Here is a 21,301-nt window from a genome sequence, read left to right as displayed (position 1 = left end):
TTTTTGTGTGACATCACTGTTAGTACTGCGGCTGTGGCATTTTTTACTTCGTCATCTGAAGAGAAATTCTTTCCGCGCAGTTGGTTTTTTCAGCGTTAAGAACATTTCAAGAGCTTCATTACCGTTCTTTCCAAGTATAACACAAAATTCAATCACATGCCTCTCTTCCTCATCTCTCTAAATCACTAACTATTCTCTGTACTCTTTTAAATCTCTAATCTAATAAAGCTATATTATTGGTCTAATACTAACATACACTTCATTATATGTGTTTATGTATATATATATAACTTCTTCATTTTTTCATTTGTATGGACCTTCGGATATTAACTGGATCATGAGTAATGCCCAGCAATCTCTTGTCTTCATCAGTCCACTTTATTGTTTATTTACTCAAAACTCTAAAATTCATTTAGTTTCATACTTATTCTTAATTTCATAACTCCATAACTATTTCTTCATTGTATTTCATTTTAGTTCACTTCACTTCCTTATTTAATATCTTTTTCTTCTAATTTACGGTAATCTTATTAATTAGCTACTTAGCTTCGAGGTTAGCTCTCAAACGTTCATCCCGACATGCATGTTTCAAACAAGGTTTTTCTTCAGGGTTGAGGGGAACAATCTAATACTAACCGTCTTGAAGAAAAACTGCATATACTCGATCGACCCTGAAGAAAAACCTTGTTTGAAACATGCATGTCGGGAGAGGTGGCATTGATAAATGTTTGAGAGCTAACCTCGAAGCTAAGTAGCTAATTAATAAGATTAAATTAGAAGAAAAAGATATTAAATAAGGAAGTGAAGTGAACTAAAATGAAATACAATAAAGAAATAGTTATGGAGTTATGAAATTAAGAATAAGTATGAAACTAAATGAATTTTAGAGTTTTGAGTAAATAAACAATAAAGTGGACTGATGAAGACAAGAGATTGCTGGGCATTACTCATTATCCAGTTGATATCCGAAGGTCCACACAAATGAAAAAATGAAGAATGAATATATATATATATATATATATATATATATACATAAACACATATAATGAAGTGTATGTTAGTATTAGACCAATAATCTCTTTACATTGTATATGGTGCCGCAATATGTAAATAGGCACCATATAGCTTTTTTTTAGATTAGAGATTTAAAAGAGTACAGAGAATAGTTAGTGATTCAGAAAGAAGTGACTAAGGACTACACTAACAATTGGTTAAGATTTATCAAGTCTCTTCCTCATCTGCCATGAAGGAAGGCACAAAGTTCTTCCTCTCGCTGTGACACAACAACGATGACTAAGGTAGTCCAGCTGCGGGCTCAGAAACATCGATGTATGAGCTTCACAAGAACCAGCACAGTGTTGCCACGTCTACTTCCTGGAATGAAAAACAGAGGCAGTTTCATTATTCTCAGTCAGCCCTCAGAGATACTGTAGATTTTGGGTGGGTTTTGGAGGACTCACATATTTCACCGCAAGTGTACTACTTAAAGTGGGATATGGGCCTAGGTCCCCATCTCTATAGACTACTGCAACAACCACTGAGCTACTCCAGGGCCTGCTTGCTGCTCTAATAGGACAACCCATAACATCTGAAGCTGTTATGCTGGCTAGTATGTACTGTTTCATCCACATCTTTGGATGAGAGAGGGTTCATTGACCACTGGGAGAGTAAGGGTGCCATAATCCTTTCAGTTTGGGCACCTTTTGACACTTGGGCCCTCTTTTACAAAGGGCAACAATTTTTGACTGATTCGGAGATGATTGCAGCAGCGGAGCAGTATTTCAGTGGCCAGAGTATTTTTTTGAAGGGTTACAGAAACTTCAGACACGATGTGCCAAATTTGTTGAACTTAGGGATACATATGTAGAATAACTTGTAAGTTTCATGATGCCATATCATTCCTGTCTTGGTTGGGCTAAGAACTTTTCAGCACCTTCTTGTATGCTAAAACTCTGTAATGGAGTGTGGCGTAGTGGTTAGAGCTATAGCCCCAGCACCCTGAGGTTCTGGGTTCAAATCCTGCCCTTCTCTCTGTGACCTTGGTTAAGTCACTTAATCCTCCACTGCTACATGTACATTAGATAGGGAAAATGCTTCAAGTACTTGTATGTAAACTGTTTTGAGTGTGGTGGTAAAGCTACAAAAAAGGTGGTATACAAGTCCCAATTCCTTTCCCTAATGGCAAATATGCTCAGTATTTCCACTACAGAGTTGGTGCTTGACACCTAAATATTTTATGCTTAAGTATTAGTGCCTTTTGCTGAATTAAGCCTTTTTTGTACAGCGGTATTTGTTAAAACTCCACAGCTAGAATTTAAAAAAAATCTGCTGACCGGTAGCTTTAAAATTTAACCCAATTCTAACCATGTTTTCCTATAACAGACTTCCCTCGTGTCAAACCTGACATTTTAATCCGATTTAAGGAAGAGGGATTTAGGACAGAGCCACAGACGTCTAAGGAAAGAGCAATGCTGCACCCTGTAGGCACATGTGAAGAACTGCATGAAACAGGTGATGTAGCTTTGACTGAATCTACTCATAGGGCTCCTTTTTACAAAGGTGCGCTAGGGCAATGTTCTTCAACTGCCATTCCATGGACCAGTGCCGGTCCGCAGAAATTTTCTACCGGTCCACAGGGCCGAAGACAGTGTTCTTCAGCCGCCAGTCCATGGTGCGATCCATGCGGCGTCTTCGGGCCGGCTCCCTGAGTGCTGCAGTGCACAAAGTCATGGGAAAAGGCTTTTCACGCGCGTCCTGCGCCTAAACTGGAAGCCTTTTCTCTGACGTCGCAACGTCGGAGGGAAGTCTTCCAGATGAGGTGCGGGATGCGCGTGAAGAGCCGCTGGCCACAGCTTTGTGCAATGGTGCTACAATTAGTAGTATTATGGGGCGGGGTCTGGGGCAGAGATTGGGTGGAGATGGGCACGACTTAGCCCAGTGTTTTTCAACTGCCGGTCCGTGGACCGGTGCCGGTCCACAAAATAATTATTTTATTTCCGCCGGTCCATAGGTGTCAAAAGGTTGAAGAACACTGCACTAGGGCCTTAATGCGTGCAATAGCGCGTGTTAAATTCCCGAGCGCGCTAGCCACTACCGCCTCCTTTTTAGGAGGTGGTAGATTTTTGCGTGGTAATTTTGTGCGTGTGCTAAAAACCCTAGCGCACCTTCGTAAAAGGAGCCCATAGTTAAATCTAAATATTTCTCACCAGACGCATCACAAACAAAACATCAGGATTCCTGATCTTTGTGTGGAAAATGTGATTGTTCTCTTTCCTTTATTTCTCCTTTTTTTTTTTCCTTTCATTTTTAGGCCTTTGTCTTTCTTCTCCCATTCTCTCTTTGAGTTTTGCCTTTCATTCGTCTCTTCATAGTTTCTCTCTCTTCCTCCCTCACGATTCTACAATTCTTCCAGTTCTGACACTAAGGAAATCCTCTTCTCTCCCCACTCTCTACTCTTCTGTCTTATGAATGCTCATCTTTTTCTGTTCCTTTTTTATCTCCTGCCTTCCTGTCTTTCTGCCTTTCTGCCTTCCATTCCTTTGCATTTCTGACCTCTACGGGGAAGATTCTCAAATATTGGCGGTAAAATCAAACAAACTGCGACAGCAGTCGCTACTGTAACAATTTCAAAAAAGTGAATCATTCTTTAAAAAAATCGTGCGTGCAAATGAGGTTGGTGGAGAGTCGCGGAGGGTCGCTAAATTTGCTTGTGCCGATCGTTGGTGATAGCGATCAGCACATGCACAGAATAAACACATAAATAACTAAATATAAAAGACCCCAAATCGAAGATTGGCAGGAGGGATGCCCGCTCCCTCTTGCCGATGATGTCAAACAACCCCCACACTGGCAGCGCGAGGGATGCCCACTCCCGCCACTACCGTAAAGCAATCCTCCCCGACACCCCCCAGGCAGCGGGGTGGATGTCTACTCCCTCCTGCCGTTGATGTCAAGCAAACCACTTCAACACCCTCCCCCAGCAGTGGGAGAGATGCCCACTCCCTCTCGCTGCCACCAAGCAACCCCTTTGACACCCCCTGGCAGCAGGAAAAATTCCCACTCCCTCTTGTCACCAAGTAACCCCTCTGAAACACCCCCTTCACCTTTTTTACGAAGGCCAGCTGGAGGGATGCCTCCTACTTCCAGCCGTATCTCAATAAATCTTTCCGACATCAAAACCAGAGAACCGAGATTGCTGTCTCATATAATGTAATACACTCAATATCCAAATGAACAAATAAGAATAAGATATAAACTGAGTGAGAGTACCGAGGGTCTTCAGTTCACACAACTCTATACTGTTTAAAAGAGTTGATAATGCTTATTACCCAAACGGGTTATTTGCTGTGAAACATCCCTGGACCTAACGGTACTCAGTGAGTGTGAAAATAATAGTGAATATGTGTTAAATCAAAATGTGTTTCTCAGTCTCTGTTCAATATCCAACATCCAATGAATGTATCTAATTCAAGAATTTTCTTTTGTTGATTATGATGTTCAATTAATAATAATTTGATAATTCAATATCATCTATTCAAAAGCCAAAGTCAAACAGTAAATTGTACTTAGCTTCAAAAATAGCCCAATTCAAGCGTTCAAGAGATTGCTCAACACTAATATACTGTATGTGTGTGCATTTTGAAATGCACTTATTATCAAAAAAAACTGGTGAGGAGGAAAAAGCCTCAGATCCCTCCCTTTCCCTACAGAGAAATTGGACAAAAGGTTTAATAGGCCATCTTCACTATGGCTTCCCTCTCTCTAGCCATCACATTTTTATTTATATGGGGGCTCATAATCGAAACAGAAATATATCTAAACACCGGCCTAAATTGGCACTTGGACGATCAGTAATACAAGATAATTGAACCGGGTTTTAGACATATCGAAAAACGACTTAGGTCTTCACAGTGCTGCTGTATGCCCAGAGCTAAAAGGGGCGTTTCAGGAGGAGCGTCGAGGGCGGGATGTGGGCTGTCCTAGACTTACTCGTACTGTATGTATAACCAAAAGTTTTACAACACTGCCTAGACCAGTGGTCTCAAACTCAAACCCCTTGCAGGGCCACATTTTGTATTTGTAGGTACTTGGAGGGCCGGAGAAAAAAAAATAGTTAATGTTTTATTAAAGAAATGACAATTTTGCATGAGGTAAAATGCTTTATAGTTTATAAATCTTTCCTTTTGGCTAAGTCTTAATAATAATATTGTAATTTATAGCTAAAGAGACGTATGATCAAGAAACTGTTTTATTTTACTTTTATGATTATGATAAACAAACTGAGGGCCTCAAAATAGTACCTGGCGGGCCGCATGTAGCCCCCGGGCCGCAAGTTTGAGACCACTGGCCTAGACGGAACTTGTTACTTAGGCCATCTAAAACCAAGTCTAAGTCCACCAAAGGTATCCAAAGTGACCAGATAAGCACTGCAGACACAAAGTACAGACCCCCACACACTGCCCCAGTGATCACTTCACCCCCCACCCCTTTAAAAATCATAATAACTTTACATGTCTGCCTCCAGAACATCAGCACCTGGCAGCTTGACATAAGAAAGCCTAGTAGAGTTGCACAGAAGTGACTTAAGTGGTTTTGGGGGTGGGTTAGTGAACCATGGAGAGGAAGACCCAGGCCCTTAAGCCACTCTAATCACTGCATTCATGGTGAAACATGTGCACTCCCCAAAAACCCTTTTGTACTGCCATATAAGTGGCACCTGCAGCCATAAGGGCTATTGGGGTGGTAGATAGGTGGATCTAGTAGGTTCTTGGGATGTTTGGGGGGGCTCACCATGATCTATAAGGGAGTTGTGATGAGATGTTTATGTGGCACCCTTTTTGTGAAGTTCACAGCAGTGCCCTGTAAGGTACCCCATTACTCTGGTTCCAGGTCTGGGTGTCTAGTCCATCACTTTTCTGGCCCCTCCCACACCCAAAAGTTTTTTTTCTAGGCGTTTTTGACTTGGATAAATTCTTGGTCGAAAATGGGGTATAAAGATAGATGACTTAGCGGTCTGGACGATGAAACGGCTGGCCGTACAGTTAGATGATTTTCGGGGAAAAAATATTTTGGACATTTTTCGAAAATGGACTTTTTACATATCCCATTTTGGGCAACTAGCAACTTAGGCCCAAAACGGACTTGGACGTTTCTTTTGATTCTGCCTCTCATGATGTTTGTCGTTTGTCTTAATTTGCAGCCATCATCTAATTTACCCCTTTAAGCTTTGTTTTTAAGTCGTTTCTTCTTTTCTTCACAAGTGATATGTTTTAGCACACCGACACGCTATTTTATTTGGCACACCTTTGAGATGTCATTTATATTATTTTCTTTCAGAGTCCCCAGCTCCAACTCCTCCACGGAGCTTTTCTTTCTAGCTCCCTCACAGAGCTCGTCGGATCTCCCTCTTGCTGCAATCGGCAGCATTTTCGAAGTCGGGGCCAGCTCCTGCACGGAGCTTCCACCGAAAATGCCCCCCCTGCAGCCGAGCGTGTGAGCCAGCTCCGCCCCCCCCCCAGGTCAGCGAAACCACGCAGATTTTACCAAGGGAAGGGCTCCTGGCTGAAGCTGCAGTCGGCAGCATTCAGAGTCCCAGTTCCAACTCCTCCACGGAGCTTTTCTTTCTAGCTCCCTCACAGAGCTCATCGGATCTCCCTCTTGCTGCAATCGGCAGTGTTTTCGAAGTCGGGGCCAGCTCCTGCACAGAGCTTCCACCGAAACTGCCCCCCCCTGCAGCCAGGCGTGTGAGCCAGCTCCGCTCCCCCCGGGTTAGCAAAACCACACAAATCACATCAAGTGAATCGGCTCGCAGACGTTCGGCGCACCGGCTAAGGCTGCGAATACTATCATCTGCCTGTTCTACCCATTGCATGCACTATAAACTGCATGTACTGCTCGTTATAGATTGTTATGAACAGCACCATAGCCTGTTATATCCTGCACAATCTGCATCTATAGCCCGTTATCGCATTTATAGCATGTAAAATTTGTTACTGCATGTATAGTCAGTACTACTTGTATAGTATAGTCTGCTATTGCTTGCACAGACTAGTTATCACTGTCTCCCAGCTAAGCATCATCTCTGTGTCTATCTTACTAGTAACATATGCTAAGCCCCACCTTAGTCTGTATCTCACTATTAGCTATTGTTAGTCCCACACCGTCAGTACCTCACTAGCTTCTAAATGCGTGCAAATTCTCCCTCAGTTTTCCTCCCTCTCCTGTTTCCCTCAGTCCTCACCCGACCAAACTCTCCCCCACCTGCCTGGCAAATCCAACCCCACTCATTGGTTTCTCCTTGTTTCCCATCATGAAACCACCTTTCTTGCTCCTCCTTCTCCTACTATGCTCGTTCACCAGCACTTCTCACTGCCAAAAACCCCTCCCCCCCACCTCCCCGACTCCACATACTCCAACAACACCTGCCCTGCCCTTAAAATTCCCATACTAGTACAAACCAGAACCCATCCTTTCACAAAACATCGTGGAGTCAATCACTCCTCCTTAATGCCTGTTTCTCCTGCTAACCTACCCAACCATACCTCTGACTCTCTCACCCCAGTCCCAATTCTCTAGTGTAATGCCAGATCAGCCCGAAACAAGACCCAAATACTAAAAGACTTACTCGGAGATTTCGACCCAGGTTTCCTGTGCATCACAGAAACATGGGTCGAAAGAGATGACTCTTTCACACAAAACAAACTCTGCCCCCCTGGCTACTATGGTCTCTTCTCACCCAGAACCAACTGGAGGGGAGGAGGCCTGGCCCTGCTTTACAAATCATTTTTCGATGTTCAGCTCCTTGAAAAGGGCAGCCATACATCACTAGAATTCTTGCTAGCCTCAATCAACGACGAACTCCATCCTTACCCATTAGGCATCCTGCTACTTTACCGCCCACTCACCCCCTGGAACAAATCCTCCGAACTCATTCTAGAGACCATAACAAGGGCCTTTCTAAAATTCCAGAGACTATTGATCATTGGCGATATTAACCTCCACCTAGATGATAACACCAACAAGGATGCAACCGATTTCAAAGACTTTCTCACCTCCCTCAGTTTCACTGTCCCTCCGCCCACCCCTACCCATGATAAGGGGCATACTCTAGACATCATCAGCTTCCTCGACCTGACTGAACACAAAACTTCTGCTGAAGAAGCTTGTTGGGAACATGTCCCCTGGTCTGATCACCTTCTTGGCTCCTTCTGCCTTCCCATTCTCATGTCCCACCTGGGCACTCCTCCCCGAGCCACAAACTATATCACCTACCACAAAAAAAATCACGAGTGAACTGTTCTGATCTCAATTTCTCAACCAACTTCCTCCTTTTCCTAACCATACCGACCCTGATTCCAACTGGCACAACTGGGTAACCCTTTCCGAATCCACTTACCGTGCTCTCGCCCCTCTATCTACTAAACCTATCTCCCACTCCCGCAAGGCTCCCTGGTATCTTCCATATCATAGGAAACTGAAGCAGAAATGTCGAGCACTGGAGCGTAAATGGAAAAAATCGAAATCCCCTTCTGACAGACAATCCTGGAGAGACAACATCATGTTCTACAACACTGTATTGAAAAAAGCAAGGAAAAATTTCTATGGTGACAAAATCACCAGATCAAAAAACCAAACTAATACACTGTTCAACATCTGGCGTAATTTAACCTCAAAAAATGACTCCACCTTCCCCCTCTCTCCCCCATCCACAAACGACCTAGCCAAATTTTTCAACGAAAAGATCATTACCATAAGAAGTTCCTTCCCCCCAACTATCTCTTACAATTCTCTACCTCCCAACGATTCCAACCCTATCCCTGCTGATAGATCCTGGACTGCCTTCGAACTAGCCTCCGAACCCCAGATCTCTAAACTTTGTTTCAAATTGAAATCCTGCAAATGTATCCTAGATCATTTCCCATCCTACCTTTACGATAACATTCCTGCGCAGGCCATCTTCTCCCTTACCAATCTTGTAAATACTTCCCTACTATCTGGCCTGTTCTCCACAGAAATGGGACACATTGCCTTATCCCCTCTTCTGAAAAAAGCTGATCTCGACCCTTCCTCACCATCGAACTACCGCCCCATAGCAAATATCCCCCTCCTAACCAAACTGCTTGAGACCATAGTCACTACCCAGCTATCTTCTTACCTAGAGAGATTCTCCATTCACTCCCCCTATCAACATGGCTTTAGACCCAGCTTCAGCACCGAGTCCCTCCTTGTTTCCCTAATATAAAAGGTGCAACAACTACATTCTCGAAACAAATTCGCTGTTCTTTTACAATTTGACCTCTCTGCTGCTTTCGATGTCGTCCACCACGACATACTACTTTATCAACTTTCCGAGATCGGAATTGATTCCACCGTTCTTAATTGGTTCTCAAACTTTCTTCGCTCTCGCTCCTACATTGTCAACTCTAATGGCACCATGTCCGCTCCTTGGTCTCCTTCTTGCGGTGTCCCTCAGGGATCACCCCTATCCCCTATCCTTTTTAATATCTATATGTCCTCACTGAAGCTCCTCCAGCTTTCCCCCCTTGAAACAATCTACACATACGCCGATGATATCCTTGTCCTTCTTGAAACAGACCAGAACCTCACCAACCTCCATGATAACATAACATCCTGCATAATGAGACTCCACTCCTGGTCCCTCTCGGTATAGATGAAACTAAATGAATCAAAAACAAAATTATTCTGGCTCGGTCCAAAGTTAGAACACCTGCCTACCCTCTTCGCACTACCCTCAGGCACTGCTTTACACCTTGAGTTCTCAAGCAAGGTCCTTGGCATCATTATTGACTCCTCTCTCTCCCTCAACGACCACTTCAACTCCTTGACAAAATCATGCTTTATCAGCCTCCACATGCTAAGGAAAGCAAGACCCTGCTTCCGCCAAAAACATTTCTCCGTCCTCGTCCAATCCATCATCCTCTCCAAACTTGACTACTGCAATGCCATTTACCTATGCTTAACAAAAAAAAGTCTCCAAAGACTCCAGCTTATTCAGAATACTGCAGCTAAGCTGATCTTTGCAAAATGCAAATCTGACCACGTCTCCCCACTCTTGGCCAATCTTCATTGGATCCCAGTGATTTCCAGAATCCAATTCAAATGCTCTTGCCTGGCTTTTAAGATTATTCATGGCCTCCTTCCTTCCCTAATCCCACTTTCCTTTAACTCCTCGTGCCCTGACTCCACCAGGCCCCCCCAAAGATTTAAACTATCCTTCCCCTCCCTACATGGTATTCTCCATGCAGGTAAACTGGGAAAATCACTTCTATTCAAAATCACAGGTCTCTGGAACGACCTTACTATCCCGCTGCGGAACCTGAGCTCTCTCTAGTTATTCCACAAGCAACTAAAAACCTGGCTCTTCTCTAACATGTAATTTCTTTTTTACCTTACTTTTCCACTCTATTTATAAACTTATGTAAACCTTTTCCTATCCTTTCTCATATTTTGAGTTCTTGTAAACCGTGCCGAGCTCTACTTCCGTGGAGATGATGCGGTATATAAACTTAAGGTTTAGTTTAGTTTAGTTAGTAAAATGTTTTTTTCAAAATGCATTTACTGGCGTTCTTATTTTCAACATATTAACAGGTATTTTCAACTGTTTGCTTTACATAGAATAAGACACTTTAGGATCATAAAAGGACAGTTTCATATTGAGCATATAAAAATAATTTTTGAATGGTGATTGATTTTGTGCTGTTTTTATGATTCATTTTTTAATGTTTGTAATATTTTTTGCTCATGTAATGTCATTTAATACGTCTTTAATCCTCATTGTAACAGACTACCTTGGGGGGGGGGGGAGGTAGGTGCAGGCTGGCCTGTATTTTTAGGAGGGTCAAGACACAGAAACCACACTACAGTGGCATAAGTATACAACACTCTTTATTTCTGTACAGTGTGCCTCACGCTTAATTCATACAAGAAGTTTGGCTTACCTCAGCTAAATGCTGTTCTAGCTCAGACCTCTCCTTGCTCCTTGGACCTCTCTCTAACTGAGTCAAGCCTGGGGAGAAATACTCTTCCCTGAGACCCGCCCCTCTGACTCAGCACTGAGCCAAGCAGTGCAGGGCACTCTGGGATCTGTAGTCCTTCTCAAAAATATGGCGCCCTCTGCTGCCCAATGGCATAACAGCAGTCCCAAAGAAGGAAAATCTCTCACTCTGCCACACTCATGTTTATCTATATATATAAAATCGGAGGTATGTATGTGTGTATGTATGTATGTGTGTGTGCATGTGCCGCGATCACGCAAAAACAGCTTGACCGATTTGAACGAAACTTGGTATGCAGATCCCTCACTACCTGGGATGATATGTTCTGGGGGTCTCGCGGCCCACCTGCACACGTGGGCGGAGCTACAAACATAAAATCATATTTCACCCATTCATGTCAATGGAAAAAATGTAAAAAGCTGCCATTCTCACAGTAATTCAAAAACGGCTTGACCGATTTGAACGAAACTTGGTATGCAGATCCCTCACTACCTGGGGTGATATGTTCTGGGGGTCTCACGGCCCACCTGCACATGTGGGCGGAGCTACAAACAGAAAATCTGATTTCACCCATTCATGTCAATGGAAAAAATGTAAAAAGCTGCCATTCTCACAGTAATTCCAACTACCTGGGGTGATATGTTCTGGGAGTCTCTCGGCCCACCTGCACACATGGGCGGAGCTACAAACAGAACATCATATTTCACCCATTCATGTCAATGGAAAAAAAGTAAAAAGCTGCCATTCTCACAGTACTTCAAAAACGGCTTCACCGATTTGACCGAAACTTGGTATGCAGATCCCTCACTACCTGGGGTGATATGTTCTGGGGGTCTCGTGGCCCACCTGCACACGTGGGCGGAGCTACAAACAGAAAATCAGATTTCACCCATTCATGTCAATGGAAAAAATGTAAAAAGCTGCCATTCTCACACTAATTCAAAAACGGCTTGACCGATTTGAACGAAACTTGTATGCAGATCCCTCACTACCTGGGGTGATTTGTTCTGGGGGTCTCACGGCCCACCTGCACACGTGGGCGGAGCTACAAACAGAAAATCAGATTTCACCCATTCATGTCAATGAAAAAAATGTACACAGCTGCCATTCTCACAGTTAATAATAAACGGCTTGACCGATTTGATCGAAACTTGGTATGCAGATCCCTCACTACCTGGGTTGATATGTTCTGGGGGTCTTTTCACCCAATAATTTATATGTTCTTGCTCCTGGAGGTGAAACTAAAAATGTTGTTTATAATCAAGTTTTGTGTTTGTTATATTGTATTCATTTTGTCAAATATTTCACATTATAATTTGAATATTGTACTTTTTATAAAGCTGTAAAAATATAATTTCATTCACCACTATTAAGTATCTTTATTTGAATCCATTTACTGTGTTATTGCTATAATTAAATACCCGTGCAACGCCGGGTCAACAGCTAGTCATTTATACATAATATTTTACATTTGGTGTTCATATATGGGTTTTTTTCAGATGTTATACATTTATGTTGATATTTGTTTTGCTTTTGTATGTGAGAATCTTTGGAAGCAGTGTTTATTATTTCTTTTATTACAGACTCCTGAAAAAGGTACTGTTATTGTACCAATCACTTGCAGTGTTGAGTCCTAATCTTTACTCGGTTCTTAGCCCTTACCCACAATAAAAATTTGGCTTGGAACACATCTCCTCATACCTACTTGGTTTTTTCTGCTTCGTCCCGACGTGGGAGATTTATGCCGCTTCTTGTGGTGTTTTATTTTCTGTGAGCCATCTTACTACCATATATTCTCAATAATAGTTTAAAGATATCTCAAAACCAAAATATTCACAGAGTCCAGTGAAGAATTCACCCATGTAAGATGAGTTCTTAATGAGGTCCGAAAGGGGTATCAGACAGCCCTACAAACAATGACGTTTGAAGGGAATAAACTCTTCATTTGCCCCACGGTACCTCCTCCTCCGTATTAATTCTACTTCTTTTTTCCTTTTTTTTCTTTTTTTTCAATAGTTACTATCACTTTTAGTCATGTCTGGTGCTTAAGTCTTATTATTTCATATAGTTACTCATGAATATCAATTCTGAATACTTAGCTTTCAGCCTTGAAATCATTCCCCTGAATGCCAATGCGTTTCGGATTCTTTGTCAAGGCGACATGGAGAAGGCTACTGTTGTGAACATACATTACGTATCGCCGCACAGCTTATCAAAATTGATATTCATGAGTAACTATATGAAATAATAAGACTTAAGCACCAGACATGACTAAAAGTGATAGTAACTATTGAAAAAAAGAAAAAAAAGGAAAAAAGAAGTAGAATTAATACGGAGGAGGAGGTACCGTGGGGCAAATGAAGAGTTTATTTCCTTCATACATCATTGTTTGTAGGGCTGTCTGATACCCCTTTTGGACCTCATTAAGAACTCATCTTACATGGGTGAATTCTTCACTGGACTCTGTGAATATTTTGGTTTTGAGTTATTTTCTGTGAGCCATTCAGAGAGATTGCCTTACTGAAAGAGGCTGGAGAGAGGGAGAATTAGGACATTCTCACTGTGCCACTCTACTATTTACTGCTAATACTTATCAATTACAGTATATAGCGCTGAAAGGCGTATGTAACTTGGCCAATCTAACTCTCCCTCAGCTAACCGTTAAAGTCTGCTAATATAATTCCCATCATTGGATAAAACTGGTTAAAATTACAACACTGACTCCCATGTTAAATATTTTTCCCCTTAACCCAGAGGTAGGGAACTCCGGTCCTCGAGAGCCGTATTCCAGTCGGGTTTTCAGGATTTCCCCAATGAATATGCATTGAAAGCAGTGCATGCAAATAGATCTCATGCAGATTCATTGGGGAAATCCTGAAAACCCGACTGGAATACGGCTCTCGAGGACCGGAGTTCCCTACCCCTGCCTTAACCTATAAGAACTTCTTGTGGGATGCACTGTGTTAGTCTGTTTGGTTAATTTCCTAAAAGAGAAATCCACAGGCCATTATGGAGATGGCTCCGGGACATCCACTGCTTATTCCTAGGATAAACAGCATAGAGACAGGGAACTCAAAGTCCCTCCTCGAGGGCCGCAATCCAGTCGGGTTTTCAGGATTCCCCCAATGAATATGCATTGAAAGCAGTGCATGCACGTAGATCTCATGCATATTCATTGGGGAAATCCTGAAAACCCGACTGGATTGCGGCCCTCGAGGAGGGACTTTGAGACCCCTGGCATAGAAGCTGTTTTGCGACTTGGGATCTAGCTAGGTGCCTGAGACCTGGGTTGGCCACTGTTGGAAGCAGGATACTGGGCTTGACGAACCTTCAGTCTTACCCAGTATGGCAATTCTTATGTTCAGTTCTTATGTTGGTGTGCTGATCCCTCGTATAAGCTAAGTACATTTTGGGCTCCTTTTACTAAGGTGCGCCACGCTTTTTAGCGGGCGCTAAATATTTCGCGCGCGCTAACCACACGCCAAATGCTAATGTTAGTCTATGGACGTGTTAGCGGTTAGTGCGTGTGTAGATTTAGAGCACGCTAAACGCACGCTAAAACGCTTAGCGCACCTTAGTAAAAGAGGGGGGGGGTTTGTTTTGACTTTGTTGTATGCACTGTACAAAGATATCTTTTGCCAGTAGAGAAGGTTTTTTTATGCCAATGAGGTTCACTACCCTATTAAACCTGGTTCATAGACAAAATCGCGCGAGACAACGGCGCGCAGACAACTGAGCGCAAGGTTGACGGCGCGCCGAAGAAAAGCACTATTTTAAAGGGTTCCGACGGGGGGTGTTGGTGGGGAACCCCCCTATTTTACTTAACAGACATTGCGCTGGCGTTGTGGGGGGTTTTGGGGGTTGTAACCCCCCTCATTATACTTGAAACCGAACTTTTTGCCTGTTTTTTAGGGAAAAAGTTCAGTTTTAAGTATAATGTGGGGGGTTACAACCCCCCAAACCCCCCCAACGCCAGCGCAATGTCTGTTAAGTAAAGTGGGGGGTCCCCCCCACACCCCCCCGTCGGAGCCCTTTAAAATAGTGCTTTTCTTTGGCGCGCCATCAACCTTGCGCTCAGTTGTCGGCGCGCCGTTGTCTCGCGCGATTTAGTCCCGTCACCATTAAACCTTTTGTCCAATCTCTCTGTAGGGGGAAGGGAGGGATCTGAGGCTTTTTCCTCCTCACCAGTTTTTTGATAACAAGTGCATTTCAAAATGCACACACATACAGTATATTAGTGGTTCACTATATATATATGAGACTGTGAATTTAAATTGCTTTATTCAATATTTGGCATGTCGTAGTGAAGGAGTTTATTTGAGATGTTTATGTGTATGCCACAGTGTTTGAATAGTGCCATATGGAATCGTAGCCAAGCAAATCTCTTGTGAAATATTCATATGAGGATAGCTCCTCGTAAGTGTCCTTCTTAGGTGTAAAATTGCTGATGATATTCTCATTTTTATCCAACAGATGATGGGCTTAGGAAAAATAATGAAAGAATGAGAATATGTGATGGGCAGCAGAGAGAGGAATGGAAAGAGAGAGACCCCTCTGGAGAAAGTCCAGAGCCTTCATCTGAATGTGAGGGAGATTTGAGTAGCGTAAGACCAACCACGGTGAAAGCAATAGCCCAAGAAGGAGAGAGAACAGACACACAAGAGACAAATTCCAGCTGCTGCCCGAGACTTCTACAAGCTCAGAGATGCAAAGGAGGTGAGAGGCTTTTGGAAAGTGATGATACCCGAGAAAACACCACAGACTCACATATTGTGGAGCACCGTATAACCTGGCTTGAGAGTGAGGTTCATTACTGTCACGGTATGTGCAAAACTAACCCATTTGGAGACAGTGCCCCTCAAGCGAAACTATATGAATGTCCAGAATGTGGTAAAAGATCCAATCATCAATCAAATATAAGAAAGCACACAAAGATTCATAGTGGAGAGAAACCATATACATGTACAGAATGTGACAAAAGCTTTAACGATCAATCGGATCTAAGAAGGCATAAAAGAATACATACAGGGGAGAAGCCATACGCATGTCCACAGTGTGGTAAAAGATTTAATCACCAATCAAATTTGAAAAAACACAAAAGGATCCATACAGGAGAGAAACCGTACACATGTTCAGAATGCAACAAAAGCTTCAACGATCAGTCGGATCTAAGAAGGCATAAGAGGATTCATACAGGAGAAAAACCATATACCTGTAAGGAATGTGGCAAAATATTTAATCAGCAATCAAGTTTAAAAATGCACAGGAGGATTCATACAGGAGAGAAACCATATCCATGCCCGGAATGTGGTAAAAGATTTAATCAGCTATCAAATTTAAAAATGCACAAGAGGATTCATATAGGAGAGAAACTAAATATATGTCCAGAATGTGGCAAAAGCTTTAATTGCCAATCAAGTTTAAAAATACACAAGAGGATTCATACGGGAGAGAGACCATATTCGTGTCTAGAATGTGGTAAAAGCTTTAATCGCCAATCAGATCTAAGACGACATAAGCGTATTCATACAGGGGAAAAACCATATACATGTCCGGAATGTGGCAAAATATTTAATCAGCAAGCAAATTTAAAAATACACAAGAGAATTCATACAGGAGAGAAACCATATGTATGTCCAGAATGTGGTAAAAGATTTAATCAGCAGTCACATTTAAAAACGCACATGAAAATTCATTTGTCTAGTTCACCATGAAAATGTGAAGTATAAAAATGGACAGTTTGCATTCCTAATATCAAGACCTGGTAAGAAGTATTTCAGAGAGACCCCTGTCACCATTCTTCTTTTGTGTGGCATTTAGTACTCTTACTAACTCTTTGCGCTGTGGAGTTATTTTAAGCCTAAAGATCCAAATCCAGAGGTAAAATCATACGTACTGTTCAGTATATGATTTGAAGATTTATAATTCCAGCAATCAACAATTAGTGAAACAACTGTCTGTAATTTAAAAAAAAAAAAAGTTTTCAGATGATGCCAGGGTGATTTTTGGCCTGGCCAGATGTGCTGAGGCAATTAACCTTAAAGAAAATTTGAGCAAAAATGAAAATTTCTCTATGACTGATGACCATGACATTAAGGAATTTGGATAAGAAGGTGTATGTAAATATTTAGGTGTAGAAGAAGGAAAAACAATTCACCACAAATTAACGAGAGAAAAAAAATCAGTAAAGAATATTATTGGAGATTAAAACTGAGATTGTAAAGAGGTTTAACATCACTAAATAAGATACAAATGATCAGACAGCTTGAAATTCCTGTACTTGTACAGATTTTGGAAGTGTACACTGACTGACCTCTTAAATGTCTTGTTCAAACAAAATAATACATCTATGTGCATGAGATAATTTGCAATAAACAGTGAATGCTGAGGCTGTAACTTCCTAGAAGTAAAGGAGAAATCGGTCTTACAGATATGGATTATACATATAGAACTACTATCATTGGACTCCAGGTCTACCAAATAGCATCAGAACTCAAATATGCAAACGTTGTATAAGCATGAAAGTAAATGTTCTGATTCTACCTCCATCTTTAAACTTGTACAAGCATCTTGATAAAAATGAGGTGGAAAATCCACCAATATACATATGGATAGAAGCAACAGAATTAGCCAGAGAAAGGTGATGAAAATGATAAAAGGGTTAGGATGACTTCCCTATGAGGAAAGGTTAAAGCAGCTAGGGCTCTTCATTCTGAAGAAATGGCTCAGGGGCAATTTGATAGAGGCCCATAAAATAATGAGTGGAGTAGAATGGGTAGATGTGAATCGTTTGTTTACTCTTTCCAAAAATACTAAAAACAAACTGGTGAAAATATTTCTTCACTCAATATGTAATTAAACTCTGGAATTCATCACCAGAGAATGTGGTGAAAGTGGTTAGCTTAGCAGGGTATAAAAAAAAAAGGTTTGGATCATTTCCTAAAAGAAAATTTCATAAGCCATTATTAAAATGTGCTTGGGGAAATCCACTGGTTTTATCTAGGATAAGTAGCATAAAATCTGTTTTACTGTTTGGGGCCTTGTCAGGTTCTTGTGACCGCTGTTGGTGACAGGATACTGGGTTGGTGGGCCTTCAATCTGCCCCAGTATAGCAGCTCTTATGTTCAAACAAGGGGAAAACACTTCCAAGGATCAGATATGCAAACAAGGAAAACCAAGTGGCAGTTATGCAAATACAGTGGGAAATATAGGGGTCCTTTTACTAAGGTGCGCTAGCCGTTTTAGCATGCGTTAAATGCTACCGCATGTGTACTAAAACGCTTAGAGCACCTTAGTAAAAGAGTACCTTACTGTAACTGAAAGAACCATACATGATCAAAACTGGATATATAAATGTCTAAGGTGAACTGAAGTCTATTTATATTTGCATATTTATAGTTGCAACCAGGCAAGAATGTTTGCAGCAAGCTGGAAACAGTTGTTCATCTCATAGCTGGCTACAAAGTTCTAATGGGAGAAAAAAATGTCTGTTAAGGAAGACCCAGTAAGGTTGGGCATCTCATCCATTGCGCTTTTTTTTTTGTTTGTTAACATTACAGCTGTACTGGAAAAGCACTTGGGATCACAAACCTAAAGGAATTATAAAGAACGGAGTGGTAATCACTGATCATAAACTCAATGCAGGCAAACCAGACATAGTGATGAAAAAGAAAAACATGAGAATGGCATTGATTATATAAGTGTCTGTGCCAAGTGGTTAATTTTGTTCTTTATGTGGAAAGAGAAATGCAGTCAGACAAGAAAATTTGGCAGAAGCAGGGGCAGACTCACAGGAATCTTGGCCCCTGGGCAACAAGGCTTCTAGGCAACCCAGGACAATAAAGTTCCTGGGTATCTCCCCAATACCTGTTTCTGTAGTAGGAAATCAGTGGGCTGTGATGCTGTCTGCCTCTCCACCTGCCATGTGACTTAGTCTGTAATTAAACTTAGGAATTTGTTGCCAGAGAATGTGGTGTAAATCAGTTAGCTTGGCGGGGTTTAAACAAAGGCTTGGGTAATTCCTAAAAGCGAAGTCCGTAGGCCATTATTGAGATGGTCTGGGGAAATCCACTGCTTTATCCTAGAACAAGCAGCATAAAATCTGTTTTACTACTTGGGATCTAGTCAGGTACTTGGGACCTGGGTTGGCCGCTGTTGGAAACTGGATGGAACGGCTTGATGGACCTTCAGAGAAAACCAAAAAAACTCTGTGGAGTGACGATGTTCCTAAATGGACTTTGTTTGAAAGAGTCAAAGTTCCAAAGGTACACCAAAATCATCCACATAAAATAATTTCATCCACATAAAAATAAATCATCCACATAAAATAATTTCATCCACATAAAAATAAATCATCCACATAAAAGCCTTAAAGGATCTAGTCCGCTAGGGAAACAGGACCCAACACGGTCCACGTTTCGACAAAAAGTCTTCTTCAGGGGTCCTATAAATAATGAGGGGTACATTAAGAATGCATGTAAGTTATGAATGATAGTGGTGATGAGATATAAGACTGTGAATAATATCTAACATGCAAAGAGTATAAAAGATGTGTGATAAAAGACACAGTGATGTGAGTGGCACTAATGAAAACGAGTTGGTGAAAAATTGTGGTAAGTATAGAAAATATTGGAGTCTATGCAAAATGCAGAGTGAAGTGAAGAACTTAAATATATTATAAAAATGGTGGACGTGCGAAGATCATGCTAAACAAATGATCTGTGAAAACTTGTGTTTAGACAAGCCAGAAAGATACACATGATCTGTGAATACTTGTATTTAAATAAGCTGGAAAGACACAAAGGGAACTGTATGGGACAAAACATGAATGAAGAATACATACCCTGGGGGGTCCTATAAAGGTGAATACGTGGGAAGCTAATCAATACAAAGAAATTAAAATACCATTAAATTTAAAATTTCAGGAATTAAAACCATATGTAAAACTCTGTACTCCTGCCGAGTATAAAATTAAGCATATTAGCAAAGCCATGTAGAATGTTTTAAAACCCAAAAACAGATACAGATAATAAAAAGATATGCAGTTAAAAAGGGGGGGGGGGGGGGTTGAAAGCTTGATTTACCTTTGATGGACCTTCAGTATTACAGCTCTTATGTTCTTATGTCATTGAGCTTGCAGTCTGCTCTCTGCTGCGTCTCACTCTTGCTGAAGTAGGAAGTTACATTGGAAGGGTGTGAAGTGAGTAGAAAGCAGGCTGCAAGCTTAGGATTACCAGCCGTCGGGATTTACCCAAATATATTCTCTTTTTTTAGAGGACTTCCTGGGTGTCTGTACAGCTTGGTAACTTTGGAGGAGTTTGTACAGGTATGGCTCAACTCTCCCCTACCTACTTCTTCTGCTAAAATTTTCAATCTTTGGGTAAGCCAGCAGCATCAGCGAGGTGAACCTGCTGCCATCAGCCTGCTCCGGAAGCCACCATTCTGCAGCTGTCCTGCCTACATGGGAACAGGAAGTCACTGCAGAATGAAGGCTTCCGGGGCAGCCCAATGGCAACAGGCTCCTCATTGATGCTGTCAGCCTGCCCGAAGATGAAAAATTTCAGCAGAAATTGAAAAACAATATGAAAAAATGAATTTGCCGGTAGGTGCCTACTAGTGCTGCCTGATTCAGGAAAAGAAAATTTCAATTCAATTCGATTCAATTTGATTCAGCCTATTGAATCAATTTTTTGATTCAATTTGATTTTCCTGCCCAATTGGGTGGTTTTTTCCAAATATCTGGTGGGTTTATTTTATAGCCTCTTCATCCCCTATGCCTTCTCCTACCTACACTGGTCCTGTGGTGTAAACAAAATAAACAAACAAAAAATACTTTTCCTCTCTCTGTTAAATCCTAGCTCACGTTCGCGGTCTAACATCAGCTCTGGAAGGATACACATTTCAAATCTGACATATTGTAATCACAAAACAGAAAATAAAATTATTTTTCCTACCTTTTGTTGTCTGGTCATTTTTCAAATCATGTTGGTCCCATGTTGGTCTGGTTGTCTTCTGATCAGGCTCTCCTTTCTTCTTTCTCCATGCTAACTATCTTCCATCTCTGTCCTCCCCTTCTGTTTCCCTTTCCTCCTCCAGAGGTCTGGCATCTTTCCTTTTGTTCATCTCCATCCCCCCACAGCTGCAGCAATGGACCCCACCATCCACAGATCCACCATCTCTCCTTTTCTCAACTACCCTTTCATCCAGCATCTCTCTTCTGTGTCCCTGTCCCTATTCTTTTCTCCAGTACTGTCCCCCTTGTGTCCCTGTTCCTTTGCTCCCTCCAT

General features: G+C 41.8%; 1 protein-coding gene across 2 annotated transcripts in view; it reads left to right on the top strand.

Annotated features, from left to right (window-relative positions):
- LOC117346522 (zinc finger protein 184-like) overlaps positions 1-17,014 on the top strand; it is a 34,699-nt gene extending 17,685 nt beyond the window's left edge. The window contains exons 5-6 of one of the 2 annotated variants that reach the window (XM_033916231.1): positions 2,383-2,511; positions 15,489-17,014. In XM_033916231.1, the coding sequence (XP_033772122.1) occupies positions 2,383-2,511; positions 15,489-16,729 (1,370 nt within the window). In that variant the 3' untranslated portion in view covers positions 16,730-17,014. The remainder of the gene's footprint in view (positions 1-2,382; positions 2,512-15,488) is intronic. The other variant, XM_033916232.1, reaches the window with a different exon arrangement.
- The last annotated feature ends 4,287 nt before the right edge of the window (positions 17,015-21,301 follow it).

Source organism: Geotrypetes seraphini, chromosome 12, assembly GCF_902459505.1.
Source record: "Geotrypetes seraphini chromosome 12, aGeoSer1.1, whole genome shotgun sequence".
Taxonomy (NCBI): domain Eukaryota; kingdom Metazoa; phylum Chordata; class Amphibia; order Gymnophiona; family Dermophiidae; genus Geotrypetes; species Geotrypetes seraphini.
Note: the sequence above shows the minus strand (reverse complement) of the source record. Positions and strands in the feature narration are given on the sequence as shown.